Raw genomic sequence first — 16,257 nt, forward strand, 5'->3', positions numbered from 1 at the left:
ACTTAACCCTCGTCTTGGGGTTTCTGCACTTTTGTCTAAAAATTATCTTAGTGCAGTAATTTTATTGTATCAATAAGCTGAAAGAAAGTATACTTTCCTTCTTCAGTTTTATTTCTTAAAAGGCAAAAGATGATGCATGTGGATTTTCTATATTGTAGGTGGTCTGCTTACTGGTGGTAGTAGCTTTTCTTATGTCACTGAGTTTTATCTGCCTTGTAGAGAATTCTCAGAGCAGCACATTTATTACTGTAATATATAACAACTGTATAATACACAGTTTAGAGTGATGTTGCTTTGTAACTGTACTATTTGAAGCAGTAAATCATTTTTAAAGAATCAGTTTCTAATATTGAAGTTTCTTATCTCTTCATGCATGAATACGGAATGTAATAAGCTGCAGTAGGTCTTGCAACTTTTTTTAAAATCAAATGTTTCTACTCTGAGAATGAGAAACTAGTTTGAATTAATACACAATGTCTTACATTTTGTGAATTGGAAGTTTCTGTTGTGTTATGTTAGGTTGTGCAAATCACTGCTTCATATCAGAAAACAAATAAATTATTTTGAAATGTAAGTGAAAAGTGACTGAAGTAAATGATCAAGTAGCATGTCTGTTGAACAGAATTACAACTCTACTGCAAATTAACTTGACATTTAAGATAAAGCTGTCATAAATAGAACTTATCTTGTGAGGAAGAAAGCATCATTGTTGCTCAGAAATCAGTGGTAAAATATTTTATGCTGGGAAGACACAACTGGTTTGTTGCAATTATTAATGGCATTCAGGACATTTTTATTTATGTCCGAGTTTGAAATGACAATGTTATGAAAAGGTGCTACTCGCCACATGCGGAGATTGTGAGTTGTAGATAGGCACAACAAAGCTTTCGGCCAACGCTCATATACACACACACACACACACACACACACACACACACACACACACACACACACAACGACAGTCTTGTGTAAGGCAATGGTCGCTGAATTGTCACCCAGATGTAGATTGTGCAGCAGAGGAGACTTTGATCAATAGCAATCCAGTGCACATTTTTCCCAGTGACCCAACTTCTCCAAATTTATCTTTGATATGTTCAACAAAAAATAATGTATTCATTGCAGTAAATGTATCCCCATCAGCTTGAGTATGTACTAAATACTGAGCAATTTGTTTCTCTCCTAGACGTCTGGCTTGTGCCATTTCCCATGAGGTTGCCACAGTAGGGAAAGTTACCATCTGATGAGATGGCCGGGTACAAATGGCCATTGTTTTGATGTAATTTAACATGTTTCATGTGCAAAACATGCCACCTATTCTGATTAAGGGCTCTCCCCATGGACACCACCCAGCCACAGCAAAGGCCATCTGGCATGATGGACATTGCTGAGAATACTGATGCCCAAGAAAGATGGGCATCTACTCCTTGGCACATGTGGGGACTAGTGACTCAAGCATCAGCAGTGCAATCCTGTGTTGTCAAGGGGTTCAGCTGAAAGTGTACATAATGAAGCTACAATGCTGGCAGTGAAGCGCAAGTATTGTGCAGGTACTGTGTGAGAGGATCTTGAAAACTGCATGCATTAGGTATTATTTAAGGTGTTTCCCCCAGTAGGTCCACACTACAGAAAAATTTGAAAACTGAAGGCCAGGTCCATAAGGGAACCACAAATTACTTCAACCCAAAGGTAATGATTGAAAGACTATTCCAAGAAAGGCAAGCAGAACCTAAAAAAATAGTAGTTGACATCAGAGGATGCTACCATTAGAAAGACAGCAAGAGAAGGAAAGGCAGTCAGAGATGAGAGATTGCAGCACAGAAAAGAAAGTAAGTTCTGCCGTAGCTTGTGGACCTATGTTCACTACACAAATTCTCAAGAAGGGGCATGAGCCCCCTGAGAGGGAAAGAGAATCAGAATTGTTGTTCTCCTTTTGAAACTTTTCAGAGGGTGATGAATGGTGTCTTTCTTGCATTCCAAGGGGCATTAGTATAATTAAAATTTAGTAGAAGACATCATTGTTGTCTGGACTCCTGATAGGCCTGAAGTACCAAATTTTCTGCCACATATCAACTTTTCCTCTGTCCTGAAATTTTCAAAGCTTCTCTGAAAATGGCCTGCCACTTTTCTTCATGTAGGCATTCACCTGTCTTATTGTCACTTACATGCTTCTTTTCACTTGCACTCACCAACAGCAGCTTTGGAAGTTATGACCCCTACCAAGTTTTACATCAGCTTCGAATTTGTGGGAGCTACAGGGCCAATTTAAGACCCAAGGGATGCAAGCAGGCACTTGGAGCGCCAATCTGAGAGGGCCACAAGGGGTTCTCCTAGAGCAAAATTTGTATGCAGTGTGTGTCGTCATTAGTTTACAAATTTACTATATATGGATTTATTTTTAAAGGCCTGGCAAAGAACCCATGGAATTGCAACTAATGTATGAGGGAGGGTGGGAAAAGGGGGGGGGGGGGGGCACCAGTATGTCACTTGTGTGGAAAAATGTTCTTGAACTGACCCTGGAGAGATAGGTGTGCTCTTAATGTGTCGCCAAAGCTAACTGCATGTAGGCTCTTGCAATAATCATGGACACCAAAGGCTATGGAGGAATAGGAGGAGGAGAAGAAGAAGAATCGGAATGAGCCTACTCTAATAACCCCTGACACACCAGATCCCGCCACGCCGTCTGATTGTGAACCGGTGCCCTTTGATGTGGTTCCACCCCTATGAGTGACAGGCAGTAATCTTTGGACATCAACAACTCTCATAGCCCCTTCACACCTAGCCTGGACATCCGCGACGTGATAATTCTGTGGAATTGTAATGGATATTATCGTCACCTTCCAGAAGTACACCACCTTATTTCCTCCTCTTCTGCAATTTGCGACATTTTACAAGAAATGCATGACACCAATGAGATTTCCCCAACACACTATGGTTATCGTGCATTGTGTCAGAACCCTTAGCGGACATCTGGTGGGGTCTGTACATTAGTCTGCACTGATGTCAGTGAGTGGATTCCCTTTGGTGCCACATTGGAAGCAATAGCGGCGTGAGGGCAAAAACCTCAGCAATCACCATTTGCAATGTTTAGATTCATGTAGGCAGGCCACTGACTTACTTTGAGTTGATCACCTCAATCCAACAAGTCTCCCCACCCCTTTCCCCCTATTTGGGTATTTCAATGTGCACCACCCCCTGTGGGGGGGGAGTGCCACTTCGTCTGATAGGGACGTCTGCTTGACAAGCTTATTACTGACCATGATCTGTGTCTCCTCAGTAATGATACTCCTATTCCAGTTCAGTGCTGAACATGGAATCTTTGCAGCTAACAATCTCTTACCCCAGTCTGTGGCTTCATTGCACTGGTCACTGCATAACCGTGTGAGGTGTTTCAAAGAGCCACCTGGCAGTTGTAGGCCTCTGCTGTTACCTTTGTCCCCTCTCTGTCAGATTGCATGGACAAGGTTGTGCAAGAAGTCTCTGACACAATCATCCACACTGCTGAAACTGCTATGCATCTGTCTACAGGTCCCTTCCGCTGCCAGTTGGTGCCATGGTGGACCAAAGATATTGTGATAGCTGTTCTTGTTCATCAAAGAGCTCTGCAACACTTTAAGTGACATCTTTCATAGACCAACCTTTCCACTTTTTAGTTACTTGGCACTAAGGCTCTCTGTCTAATTAAAACAGCAAGAAGGAATGCTGAGAGCACTAAATCTCCTCTCTAAGAATGTACGCCTCTTTGTCGCAAGTGTGGACCAAACTCTGTAGCCTTCTGGGCCACCACTGATCAAAATGTTCCGGATCTTGGCCTTCAGGGTGGTCTTTGTACTGATGAATTGGTTTTTGCTGAACACCTTTCGACCCATGTTGCGACAGCGTTGGCATCCTCTTCTTATCTGGCTACCTCTGTACTGCAGGAATGACAAGTTGGAGCCACCCCCTTATGCTGCAGCCTTGCCCAGCCGTATCATATAACGAACCTTTCATTGACTGGAAACTGCTTCAGGCTCTCGCCTCATCTCATGATATGGCCCAGGCCCTGATTCAATTCATAATCGGATGATCCAACAATGTTACTAATAGGTTACATCTACTCAGAATCTTCAACTGTGGTTGGATATGAGGTGGGGCATTTCTCGCCATTGAATGAGTCCTGGGAGACTCCTCAGCTGCTCTGATGTACTTGCCATCCCAATCCATACAACAATTCTCCATAAATTCTGTTTCAGCTTTAGCTTCAATATTGGCTTCATTGCCTCAGTCTTGCTGTTCCTGTGTACTGTCATCATCAGAACAAGTACTTTGCAGACGTCATTAATTTCAGATGAACTGCCCCTGGTTTGAGTGGCTGATGACCTTGCTGTTAATTTCCTTAATCCCCTCAACCAACCAGCCAAAAAACCCACCAACCAACTAACCAACCATCTTGCTTATACACTTGTGATGTATCTGTAAGTAGCCCGTCTATGATTAAATGCTTATTATGTGTAAATTGGAGGTGAAGGGGGAGAAAGGAAAGAAAGAAAAAACGGCTTACCAATTTCAGCTGCATCACGATATTATTTGGAATCAACGGTGATGAGTGAAAATTTGTGCCTAACGGGAATCAAACACCAGAATATCCTGCTTAATAAGCAGGTGCATTAACCACTGCGCCACCTGGGACACAGTGTTTATTGCAAATGCACAGACTGTCTCGGCACGCCTCTCAGCCGATCCACATTCCCACTGAGTGCCACCTATCCACTGTCCCTGTTTATTTCCTCAATGGGGCTCAGCATTGATTTGTGGGGTACGGGCTTGGCGACCCCGAGGTTCCTGAGCTGGGGACTGGTAAGTGCCGCCAATCCTCTGTCATTGTAAGCTCTGGGCTGTGTGGCACGTCGGTGGAACATGTGTCTCAGGGAATGGGGATCTTGGCTTGACCGCCCGGATCATGAGGACAGGGTAAACCTCTATAAAAAATCCAGGCATCTGCACCAGGAAAGATCAACAACAGTTCGGCAGGGAGCATCCAGAAGGTACAAGAGAAGCAGAGCGTCTCTCAGTGTGCTATTTCTCCCTCATCCTCGAAGGGACAGGGTGCATTGATTTGTGGGGTACGGGCTTGGCGACCCCGAGGTTCCTGAGCTGGGGACTGGTAAGTGCCGCCAATCCTCTGTCATTGTAAGCTCTGGGCTGTGTGGCACGTCGGTGGAACATGTGTCTCAGGGAATGGGGATCTTGGCTTGACCGCCCGGATCATGAGGACAGGGTAAACCTCTATAAAAAATCCAGGCATCTGCACCAGGAAAGATCAACAACAGTTCGGCAGGGAGCATCCAGAAGGTACAAGAGAAGCAGAGCGTCTCTCAGTGTGCTATTTCTCCCTCATCCTCGAAGGGACAGGGTGCAGGGAAAGGCTTATGAAGTTCAGGTCAAAAGCTGTCCCAAGTGCCATCAGACATCATTCTTCCCTGTCGGACTGTTGAGGAGGATATCATGGAGCTACATGCCTTGAATCCAGGCAGAACAGTGGAACATGAATGGATTCAGGACCCATGTGGAGGAACTGAAACTCCTAGCACAGGGATGTCTCTTGTGCTTTTGTTTACAAGAAACTCATTTTAAAGATACAGATATCCCTGTGCTACAGGGATACACACTATTCTGCAAGGATGACCTGTCAAGGGAAGGGGCCAAGGGAAGTGCCACAGTGTTTGTCACTAATGTGCACCACTCCTCTGCCTTCCCCTTGGCTACTGACTTGCTAGCAGTTGCAGTTCAAATTCATGTTTGTCGAAGGATCACTGTTTGCTCACTATTTACCTCCGCAAGATGCACTGGACTCTGAGGCTCTCAGGGATCTTATCACACAAATCCCACAACCATTCCTCCTCCTGGGAGACTTCAGTGCCCTATTATCTCCTGTGGGGCTTAACCAATACTTGCCCTCGGGGTCGAGTTTTGGAGGCGCCTCAGGACAACTCACGAGCTGTGCATCCTTATCACGGGTACTCACACACATCTGTACTGCTACTGGGTCATTCTCAGCCATCGACCTCTCTTTCTGTTCTCCCACCCTCACAGACTCTGTTTAGTGGGAGGTCATTAACAACCTTCATTCCAGTGGCCACTTCCCAATCTGCCTACTAAGTGGCTCACCACCTGAAGTTAAGACCCCAAGATGGATGGTCAGCAGGGATAAGTGGACGCGTTTCAGCCAGCTGGTTGTGTTCGAACAGTGGGACATAGTCCAAGGATGGGTTGACCACATTACACGAGTGATCCATTGTGCCGCTGACTTCTCCAACCCACAGTCCTCAGGTCATCTTAGGAGGCAGCCAGTACCTTGATGGACAGATGAGTGCCATTCTCTGACCCGGGAAAGGTGTGTAGCTCTTTGACATTTGAGTTGCGAGTGCCAGTGCCTGACACATCATTAGGAAGAGTAAGAAAATGTTGTTTCAAGTGTTCCTGGACTCTATCAATCATTCCACTACTTCTATAAAAGTATGAGAAACCATCTGGAGAATTTCTGGTAAACACAGCTGTTTACTGATAACAGTGCTGAAACAGGGGTGCCTCCAAACAACACACAGATACATTGCTCAGATGCTGGCCGAACATTGTGCACAAACAAGCCAGAATCCAGCGTGTTATCCCTATCGTGCGACTGTAGAGAGGGAAAAGTTCAACTCCAGGTCCACCAGTTCTGAGGCCTACAACTCCCCTTTCTCCATGTGGGAACTCAAATCGGCACTGACTGAGGTTCGTGGCACCACACACGGTCACGACCAAGTCCGGTACTGCCTGCTTCGAAATTTTCTGGTGGCATCAAAGGAAATCCTCCTGAAATGTTTTAATCTAATTTGACAGATAGGAAACTTCCCCAACTCGTGGAGGGAGGCAATTCTGATCCCTCTCCTCAAACCAGGAAAGGATTGCACATGTCCCAGTGGTTATCGGAGTATTGCCTTAACGAGCTGTGTAGGAAGAAACCTGGAGCAAATGGTTAACCATCATCTGGAGTGATTGTTAAAGACCAGGCAACTCCATAGCCGCTCTCAGTGTGGATTCCAAAGGTTTTGGTCCACTGTCGACAACTGACCTTCCTAGAGGCAGATATTCAGCAGGCTTTCCTCCATAAGCATCACTGTATCAGCATATTCATCAATATAAGTAAAGCATACAATACTACTTGGAGAGACTGTATTCTCGCACAGTTGCATCAGTGGGGCATTTGTGGCCACCTCCCTATCTTCATAAGGTCTTTCCTGTCTCAGTGGTTTTTTAGGACCTAAGTTGGTGACACGCTGTCTGATCAATTTGAGCAGGAGAATGGTGTTCTATAGCGCAGAGTTTTAAGTGTTACCCTCTTTGCCATAGCCATCAACAGTATCACGTCTACAGTAAGGAGTCACGTACAGTGCTCCTTATTTGTAGATGGTTTATCTGTTTTCCGTTCCTCCTCCAGTGTTGCAACAGTGAGCCATCAGTTGCAACTTCAAGCATGGAGGTTAGAGGAGTGGGCTGCAAAGATGGGATTCCAGTTTTCTTCAGATAAATGTGTTTGAGTGTGTTCATTTTAATCATTATTGTCATCTTTTTAATTTGCTTGCCTTGAATATGGGAAACGCCACCATACATTTTAGAGGTGCAGTGCAATTTCTGGGCCTCATTTTTGACTCTCGATTGTTGTGGTTACCACTCATGAGAGACCTGAAAGCCAGAACCCTGAAGGCACTGAACATCGTCAAGTGCTTTTGCCACAGGTCTTGGGGAGCGGACAGGGCGCATCTCCTTCAGTTTTATCAGGCTTTTGTGCATTTGCAGCTGGACTATGGTTGCACAGTGTATGGGTCAATGAGGCCCTCTTACTTGCGGATCATTGACACTGTCCATCATAAGGGGATTCGGCTGGCTATGGGTGCTTATTGGATCAGCTCCATACCTAACATCTATGTCAAGGCAGGGGAACTGCCACTTACCATCCAGCACCAGCTTCTCATGGTGCGTCAGGTGTGTAAGTTCGTTGCAGCTAAAACTTCACTCGCACACCATACGGTTGCTCGTCACCTCTGGAACCTTTGTTTTCCAACCGTCCATGAGCCACAGTGGGATCCGTGTGTCGTGTGTCACCCAGTGTGAAGCCAGTACGACCCCAAATCCAGGGTTTTAACTGCCTGCTGCCCTGGTTGCTGGAGAGGCCCAGAGTGATTTTAGATTTGGTGTGTTACCGGAGAGATAGAACTCCTGCTTCCCTTTTTAATGTTTTTATTTTATTTTATTTTATTTTATTTTATTTTATTTGATATTTTCTGATCTCTGTTTTTGTGGATGGGTCTAATAAGGGGGACTCTGTTGGTTGCTCTGTCGTTTTCCCGGATTGTATTGTCAGGGTCAGATTGCCTCCAGAATTTACTGTCTTCATCACAGAATTATATGCGATCTTGCGAGCACTGGAGCAGATGAGACATTCTCCTGGCTGTTAGATTTCTCATTTGCTCAGATTCTCTGAGTGTCCTTTACTCTCTCCAATGTTTGTATCAAGCATGTGCAGTAATCCAGTATATCCAGGATGCCCTCCTACAATTACAGGAACTGAGGAAGGAGGTGTCTTTCTGCTGGGTATGTGGGCACATTGGAATTGCGGGGAATGAAAGGGTGGATTGAGCAGCCAAGGACGCGTGTCATGGTCCTCTGGTATTTTGGTATGCTATCCCCTCACATGCTAACACCTCGCTGTTTAGGTACAAAGTCATGTGTAGATGGAAACACGAGTGGCTGACAGTCATCTATAAAAAGCTCTATGTCATAAAGCCCACAACTCAGTCGTGGAGTACTTCCTTCCAGCCATGTTGGTGAGATGAGGTCCTCCTTACTCATCGTCACAAAGGCCATAGCCCTATGACACATGGATTCTTACTCCAGCAAGAGGACCCTCCAATGTGTGGTGCTTTTGGGGTGCAGATCACAGTGCACTACATTTTATTGGACTGCATTTTATTTGCTGACCAGAGGATTTGCTAGCGGATCTGCCGTCTATTTTATGTAATGATCAAACAGTTTGGTTAGGGTTTTAAAGTTTTGTGAATTGTCCAACATGTTTGAAAGATTTTAAGGAGCTGAAGGGTGACTGTCTCACCCTAGTTTTTTGTAAGTGGTCAGCCAATCACATTCCCTGTGATTTTCTTTTAGTTCTACTGTGTTTTGTTTTCTCTGTGCTTTAATTCCTTGATTAGCTCTCTTCTCTCATAATTGGTTTTAGAGCATGTGATGCAGAGTGACTGTGTGGTCATTTCAAGCGCATGGGTGTACAAACACTTTTCATTCATCTCCACATTTGTTTGTTTTCATAAGTGTAAGGGCACTGATGACCTCGCTGTTGGGCGCCTATCAGATCTACACACACACACACACACACACACACAAAATTATTTTCCCCATGGTCACTACTCTGAGATTCCCGCAGGAGGTCGGACGTACTTGTGCATCCACACTGAAGAAGGTTGATGCATTGCCCATCGAGGCGAAACAATTATATGAGTGCATGGTATCTGTTCTATCGGATATGTCCAAAAGAACAAACATCACGCATTCATATAATTGTTTCGCCTAGATGGGCAGTGGATCGACCTTCTTCAGTGCAGATGCACAAGCACGCCTTTGCGGGAACCTCAGAGTAGCGGGTATGGAGGAAATGGGCAGGGACTGCATATAAGTGGCACTAGGTGGAAATGTGGGTCAGCTGAGAGGTGTGTTGAGGTAGTCTGCACAGTTGTGATAAACACTGTTTCCCAGGTGGCACAATCGATAATGCACCTGTTTAGTAGGCAGGAGATCCTGTGATCGAATGCCCGCTGGCACACTTTTTTACTCATTGCCACTGATTCCGTTTAATGTCCTGATGCAATTAATATAAGTAATCCCATTCCTTTCTCTCTTCTCTCGCCCCCCCCCCCCCCCTCTCTCTCTCTCTCTCTCTCTCTCTCTCTCTCTCTCTCTCTCTCTCTCTCTCTCTCTCTCTCTCTCTCTCCACCTTCTATTTACAAATAATGTATCACAGCTGTGGATTCCGCTTGGTACCTGTTCCTTTGGACATGTCCAAAAGAACAGACACCAAGCATTCATGTAATTCATATAAATGCTTATTATTTAAAATGTATGGTTGGTTCGGGTGTTGGTCAGATAATGTTGTGGAAGCTGCACAATATTTCAATGAAATAGCTGCTCATCATCGTCACGTGACTCACCAATATATACACTGCCTTGCTAGAAAAGTGCAGGTACTAAAGCATGGGGCTATAATGTCTTTGTCGATGAATCATAGAGTTGGAGAAACAGACCACGGTCTCCGCATGCATGACATGGGAAGAGTGCGACCGCAAATCACAGCCCAGTGCTCTTGCGGACAGTGTGTTGGTGACCAGTTTCAGTGTGGGGCTGGGGATTCATTTGCCTGGGGTTGATGATGCCTTAGTAATGCCAATGCTGGTTCCCATGCCTTGCTGAACTGAAATCCTCTGTCTCTGTTAATCAGGTCTTTACTTATGAGTACCTCAACTCCCAGTATGTGAAAGCAGACAAAAGGATCTTTGTGTCCCTGTAGTTCATGCTATGTCCCATGTCAAGACAGTGTTCAGCAACAGCAGACTTTTCTGGCTTACTTAGTATGGTGTGACGTCTGTGTTCAGCACATCTGTCCTTAACAGTGCAACACGTCTGGCCAATTTATGATTTTCTGCACTGGCACAGGATTTTATATATCCCTGTCCTTCTTAGACATAGGTTGTCTTTTAATAGAACCCAGCATCATTTGAACTCATACTGGAGCATGGAAGACGCATTTTGTGTGATGTTTCTTGAACGACCTGCTGATCTTAAAGGACATGCCACCGACATAGGGCACAAAAACCATTATTTTGGATTTCTCCATGTCTTCAGGATGTTCGTGAAGTTTAGTGCTTGCATATTCAAATGTTCAAATGCATTTCGAATCCGTTTATCAGAATACCTATTTCGCACAAACACAGAGAGAAGATGACCACATTCGACTGATAAGCTTTCTGCATCTGAGATAACTCTAGTCCTATGAACGCCTGTTCATAATAAGTCACTGCACTGAAATGGGTGATGGCAGACCCTGTGACCCAAGGAACCATCTTCTTTTTTACCGATCAAGATATCTAAGAATGAGTGATCTCCATTTTTCTCCACTTCTGTGGTGTAGCAAATGCACAGATGGAGGGAATTAAGGTGTTCCAGAAATGCAGGAAGTGTTTCTGCCCCATGTGGCCATACTACAAAGGTGTTGTCCACATACCTTCAGAAACATTTAGGTTTCAACACTTCTGACTGAAGTGTTTTTACCTAAGTCTTCCATAAAAAGGTTAGCTACTATGAAAGATGTCATCTATGATGGCCTTGTAGCCCAACCCTTTGGAACCTGCAATTTTCTAGTGAGCCAGCATATAATCAGTGAGCCACTGCAGCGACACATCAGTAAGCACCTGAAGTTGTTGAAATATTGTGCAGCTTCCACAACATTATGCAATACAATGCCCGTGAATCAATGAAACAATTATTTCATCGGGAAAGTCTCAAACAGCACAGTTGAAATGTAGCTGATCAGAGGACAAGGAATGTGTCTTGGCCCTGTAATGAAAGGGAAACTGGAAAAGTAAATGGTCTGCAGAAGAAGGGGCCAGTTGTATTGGTGTACAGTGGCTTGGAATCATACATACATTTGGCGTAAATGAGAAAGAGATGATTTTAGGCACAAATAATTCTCAGTTGCACAGCCAGTTACAATTGTAGAAATCTTATTGTATTTCTTTAATGTACTGTGCTGTCATTATTAGGTAACAAGGTGTACTGAAGGCCTGCCAAATTACAGTTTTGTCAAAGTTAAAAACTACTTTCCAGGTCTAGTTAAAACTCTGGTCACATTTATTCCACTATCAGCAGCAAGTCCCACTTCACCCAAATGTGGGCTTTGAGAAGTGGTAAGGCAGATTTTGAGGCATTGCTCAATGGGAGTCCATTATTTTAATTTATTGAAGTGTCAGCACTGTGAGTTTAGAACACAGCCCCAGTAAACTGTTGCTTGGGTAAGAAATTGTATGTCTCATAATTAACTCTTTTTACTTCAGTGATGCTATGTTATACAGTTTGTATGTGTGGTGACATCTAAAATTTTAGTCCACAAACCATTATACAATGCTTGGTGGAAGGTGCTTCATGCCAATATTAGCCATTCACTGGTCAACTGGATTCATATGAGTGAGAGAAATTGACTGTCAGTGTGTCTTTATATACTCATCCTAATCTCTTTGTCTTATTTAGCTGGTCCCTACAAGAGGAATATGACAGGAGCATTAGTTCTGTTATCACAGTGTACCTATCCATTAAATCACTGAGCAGGGTTTCATGCAAACATTGCCACATTTATATTGCAATTACCATTGGAGTTCTCTAAACATCTCTGTAACATTTTCATGTGGGCAGTGCCTTGTTGTGCACACTGTTTGAAGATGGTATCTTTCTTCATTTTGTGTCATTATGTCTGAGCTTTGAATGTACTCAAAGATCTTGCAACAGAGAGGCTGTATAAATGTTGGGCTGCAATCCTTTGCATCTATTCTCTTACATTTACTATAAACAAAACTATGGCACTAGTACTCCTTGCACAGTTGTTTGACTGTCTGGATTACTTGGTCAGTGTATGTTGTATGAACCTGCAAGGTGTATGCTACACACAAAGTCTACATAGGCTAAGGTAATATTAAACCAGTCTGTCAGTAGAATCAAAGGGCCTTGGTAGGTGGATGATGGAATTTTGGGTGTGGAAGGGCAGGGAGGGGTGGGGGTGGGGGGGGGGGGGGGTTGTAGGTGTGACCTCTCACTACGATATATTATTGATTGACATGCTAACAACTATAACAACTACATTGAGATTATGGATGACCAGATATGGAAGGTAGGTGTGGTGAACATGAAAGACTGAAAAACATAGTTCGAAGGATTTTGTATGAAAGAAAAGGAACTTGTTGAAAGTAAAACTCAGAAGTAGTACTGGAATAAGAGAAAGGAAAACTATACATAAGGTATCCCACAGAATGCTTTATCAGCTGTTATGAATGATGTGCAGTTAGTAGCTCGGTTTAGTTTTGGCCTTCTGTATAAAGCATTGAAATATGACTTTTAACCATGGTGCATAAAAGAACAAGATTGTACTCTTTAAGCATTTCTCTCATTAGTAACTTCCATTTCATGCCCAGAAATACGTGTCTGCAAAACTGCTTTCTACACTGTTGTTTGAATGGTATGAATTCCTTGTCTCATTATTTCATAACTCAGGGTATTTAAGTAGTTTTCAAAGGTATTTAATATGTTCTTTTATTTTTATAATTGACAGAGCCGTGTAACTGCTGGAGTTGTTGGTAGTATAGTCAGCCTGCAAGCCCAAGAAATTGCCCAGGCAGCTGAAAGATATGCTGAACTGCAAGCAGAACGAGAGGTATGCAATGCATAATACAAATGCTGCTAAATATGTATTGTGGAAGGAAAAGTACCTCCTAAGTAAAAATATAATCAAATAAAGATTTGTTAAAGCCTTGTACTTGTTGGTGAACAGGTTAGGTCTTTCTGTCCATAGTCGATTGTAATGCAACTACCACACAGCACAAAAAGGCTCAAACAAACTTTTAAAACACATTTCTCACATGTAGAAGAAGACAACATATTAAATGAAATGAATAGAAACATTTTATTTCCCTGTTTGAATTCGTTTTCTACATACCAAAATAGTACATCAGTCATGGGAAACACAGAAGTGGTTTGTACTAGTGCACACTGCGAAAAAGTCTTGCCTGAATTGTTCAGAATTCTTTGCACATGTTCAGTCACTAATGATCTTGTCAGTAGGATGTTAAAATCTAATCATATTTTTCCCCCCTTAAGCTCACAATTTGTCGACAGTCTGTTGACAGTGTACAAATGTTGGAACATACAGCTCATCCTGTCCTGTTTAAGAAGAGATATTCAGTCACTGATAAAATTATTAATGCAAGTATTTTGTTAGAGAGAAGATTTAACATTGCATTACTTTAAAACAGAATTGGAATTGCTACACATTGTTCCTGCCTTGTATGTGACATGTTGATTTTTGTTTCATAATTGATACTGCCTCTGTTATTACAGTTTGTAGTTGTTAAAATTGCCATCCCTGTTTTTACCTTAGGTTTCTGGAGCAATACCACCAGTACCAAGTGGAAGAACCTTGGTGGCTGTAAATCGCCAGAAAGCAGCACTGCAGGAAAAAGTGATGCAATTGACTGCTGAACAAGAGAAAGCACAAGAGGCTATGAACAAAGCTGTACAACGTTTGCAGCAGTTGAAAGAGTCCAAAGAAGAAGTTGAGACAGCACTTGCAGACAAGGAGAAATTAGAAACAGAGGAGAACCAAGTGTAAGTGTCACTGACCCATTTGCTGAATGTTCCAGTGTATTTGGTTCTCCCTTTCCTCCTCTATAACTGTACCAGATGCTGTTATGTTGTCATTAGTTTTCTTAACTGTATGTGTGGAAAGAACCAAAGTACACTGCTTACTGTAAATTGAAGACCAATCAAAATCAGAGTAAACAATGCAAAAAATGGCGCAGATGGTTGACTTATAGCTAAATGGAGCCAATGCGCACACACACACACACACAGTTCAGCAATAAAAACAATAAAATAAAGGCATATTTTGTAAAAAGATATATCAATCCAGAGAGTAGGGAATGAGCTGCATTAATGCCATTACACAATGTTTGTTCTATCTGAACAGCAGTGAAAATGTAATAGTAATGCCACATGCTGCTAATATGTAAATAAACCATGTCAGTCAGTAAGTTTGTCTTTTGTATCAGGAAACACCTTGCAACTCTCACAGCCTCATAATATTTTATGAAGCTGTCAGTCAAGATCATTTCATACATGCATCAGAATGTTAAGGTTCTGAAATCTGACTGGCCACTCATTTGTTTGGATAATTGTTGACTACACAAGCTCCATGATGACAGCTATTATCATATTGGAAAATTCATGATGAGGGGACATTCTCAAAGTTTCTTCTACATCTACATTTACATCTGTACCACTGTAAAGTGCATGGCAGAGGATATGTCCCACTGTACCAGTTATTAGAGCTTTCTCCCATTCCATTCGCATATGGATCGTAGTGAGAATGATTGCTGCTGCAATTAGACTAACCTTGTCCTCACAATCCCTGGGAGAGTGATATATAGGAGGTTGAAATATATTCCTAAATTCATCACTTAAACATGGTTCTAGAAATTTTTTAAGTAAATTTTCACAGGATAGTTCATGTCTATCTTCAAGTGTCTGTCAGTTCACCTCTTTAAGCATCTTCGTGACGCTCTGCCGTAGGTTTAACAAACCGGTGACCACTCGTGCTGACCTTGGCATCCGTTCAGTACCCCCTGTTAGTCCTGTTTGGTATGAGTTCCACACATTGAGCATTATTCTTGAATGTGTCATTTTGTAGACTCATTGCATTTCCCTAGTATTCTACCAATGAACTGTAGTGTACTACCTGTTTTTCTTATGACTGAGACTATGTAATCATTCCATTTCTTATCCCTTCAAATTTTTCCGCCCAGGTATTTGTAAGAGTTGACTGATTCCAACTGTAACTCACTGATATTATAGTCAAAAGATACTGCATGTTATTGTTTTATTAACAGAATAACTTTAAATTTTTGAATATTTGAAGCAAGTTGCCAATATTTGAAATCTTATCAAAATCTAAGTGAATATTTTTGCAGGTTTTTTTAGAGAGTACTTAGTTACATATAACTGTATCATCTGCAGAAAATCTTAGGCTACTTTTAATATTGTCCGCTAGTTCATTAACATAAACATGGACAGCAAAGGTCCCAATACTCTTCCCTGGAGCACATGTGAAGCTAATTCTATAGCTGTTGGTTACTCTCTGTCCAGGATAACTTGCAGTGCTGCCCCTACCCAAAAATTCTCAATCCAGTCACAAATTTCACTTGATACCCCATAAAATTGTACTTTCGATAATAAGCAACTATGCATTTATGTGATTGCCTTGCTCAGTGGCTTTCAGTGTGTCTCATGAGAAAACTGTAAGTTGGGTTTCATGTGATCTATGTTTTCAAAATCCGTGCTGGTTGGCAAGGAGGTCATTCTGTTGGAGATACTTCATTCTGTTTGAGCTCAGAATATATTCAAAGATTCTACAAC

The 16,257-nt window shown here is 42.6% G+C and overlaps 1 protein-coding gene across 2 annotated transcripts in view; it reads left to right on the forward strand.

Moving 5' to 3' along the window:
- Window positions 1-16,257, forward strand: part of LOC126365805 (coiled-coil domain-containing protein 93) — an 83,309-nt gene that overhangs the window by 33,490 nt on the left and 33,562 nt on the right. For both annotated transcript variants that reach the window (XM_050008387.1, XM_050008388.1), the window contains 2 exons: window positions 13,400-13,501; window positions 14,225-14,451. In XM_050008387.1, coding sequence (XP_049864344.1) covers window positions 13,400-13,501; window positions 14,225-14,451 — 329 coding nt within the window. The remainder of the gene's footprint in view (window positions 1-13,399; window positions 13,502-14,224; window positions 14,452-16,257) is intronic.

Source organism: Schistocerca gregaria, chromosome 4 (assembly GCF_023897955.1).
Source record: "Schistocerca gregaria isolate iqSchGreg1 chromosome 4, iqSchGreg1.2, whole genome shotgun sequence".
Classification (NCBI taxonomy): domain Eukaryota; kingdom Metazoa; phylum Arthropoda; class Insecta; order Orthoptera; family Acrididae; genus Schistocerca; species Schistocerca gregaria.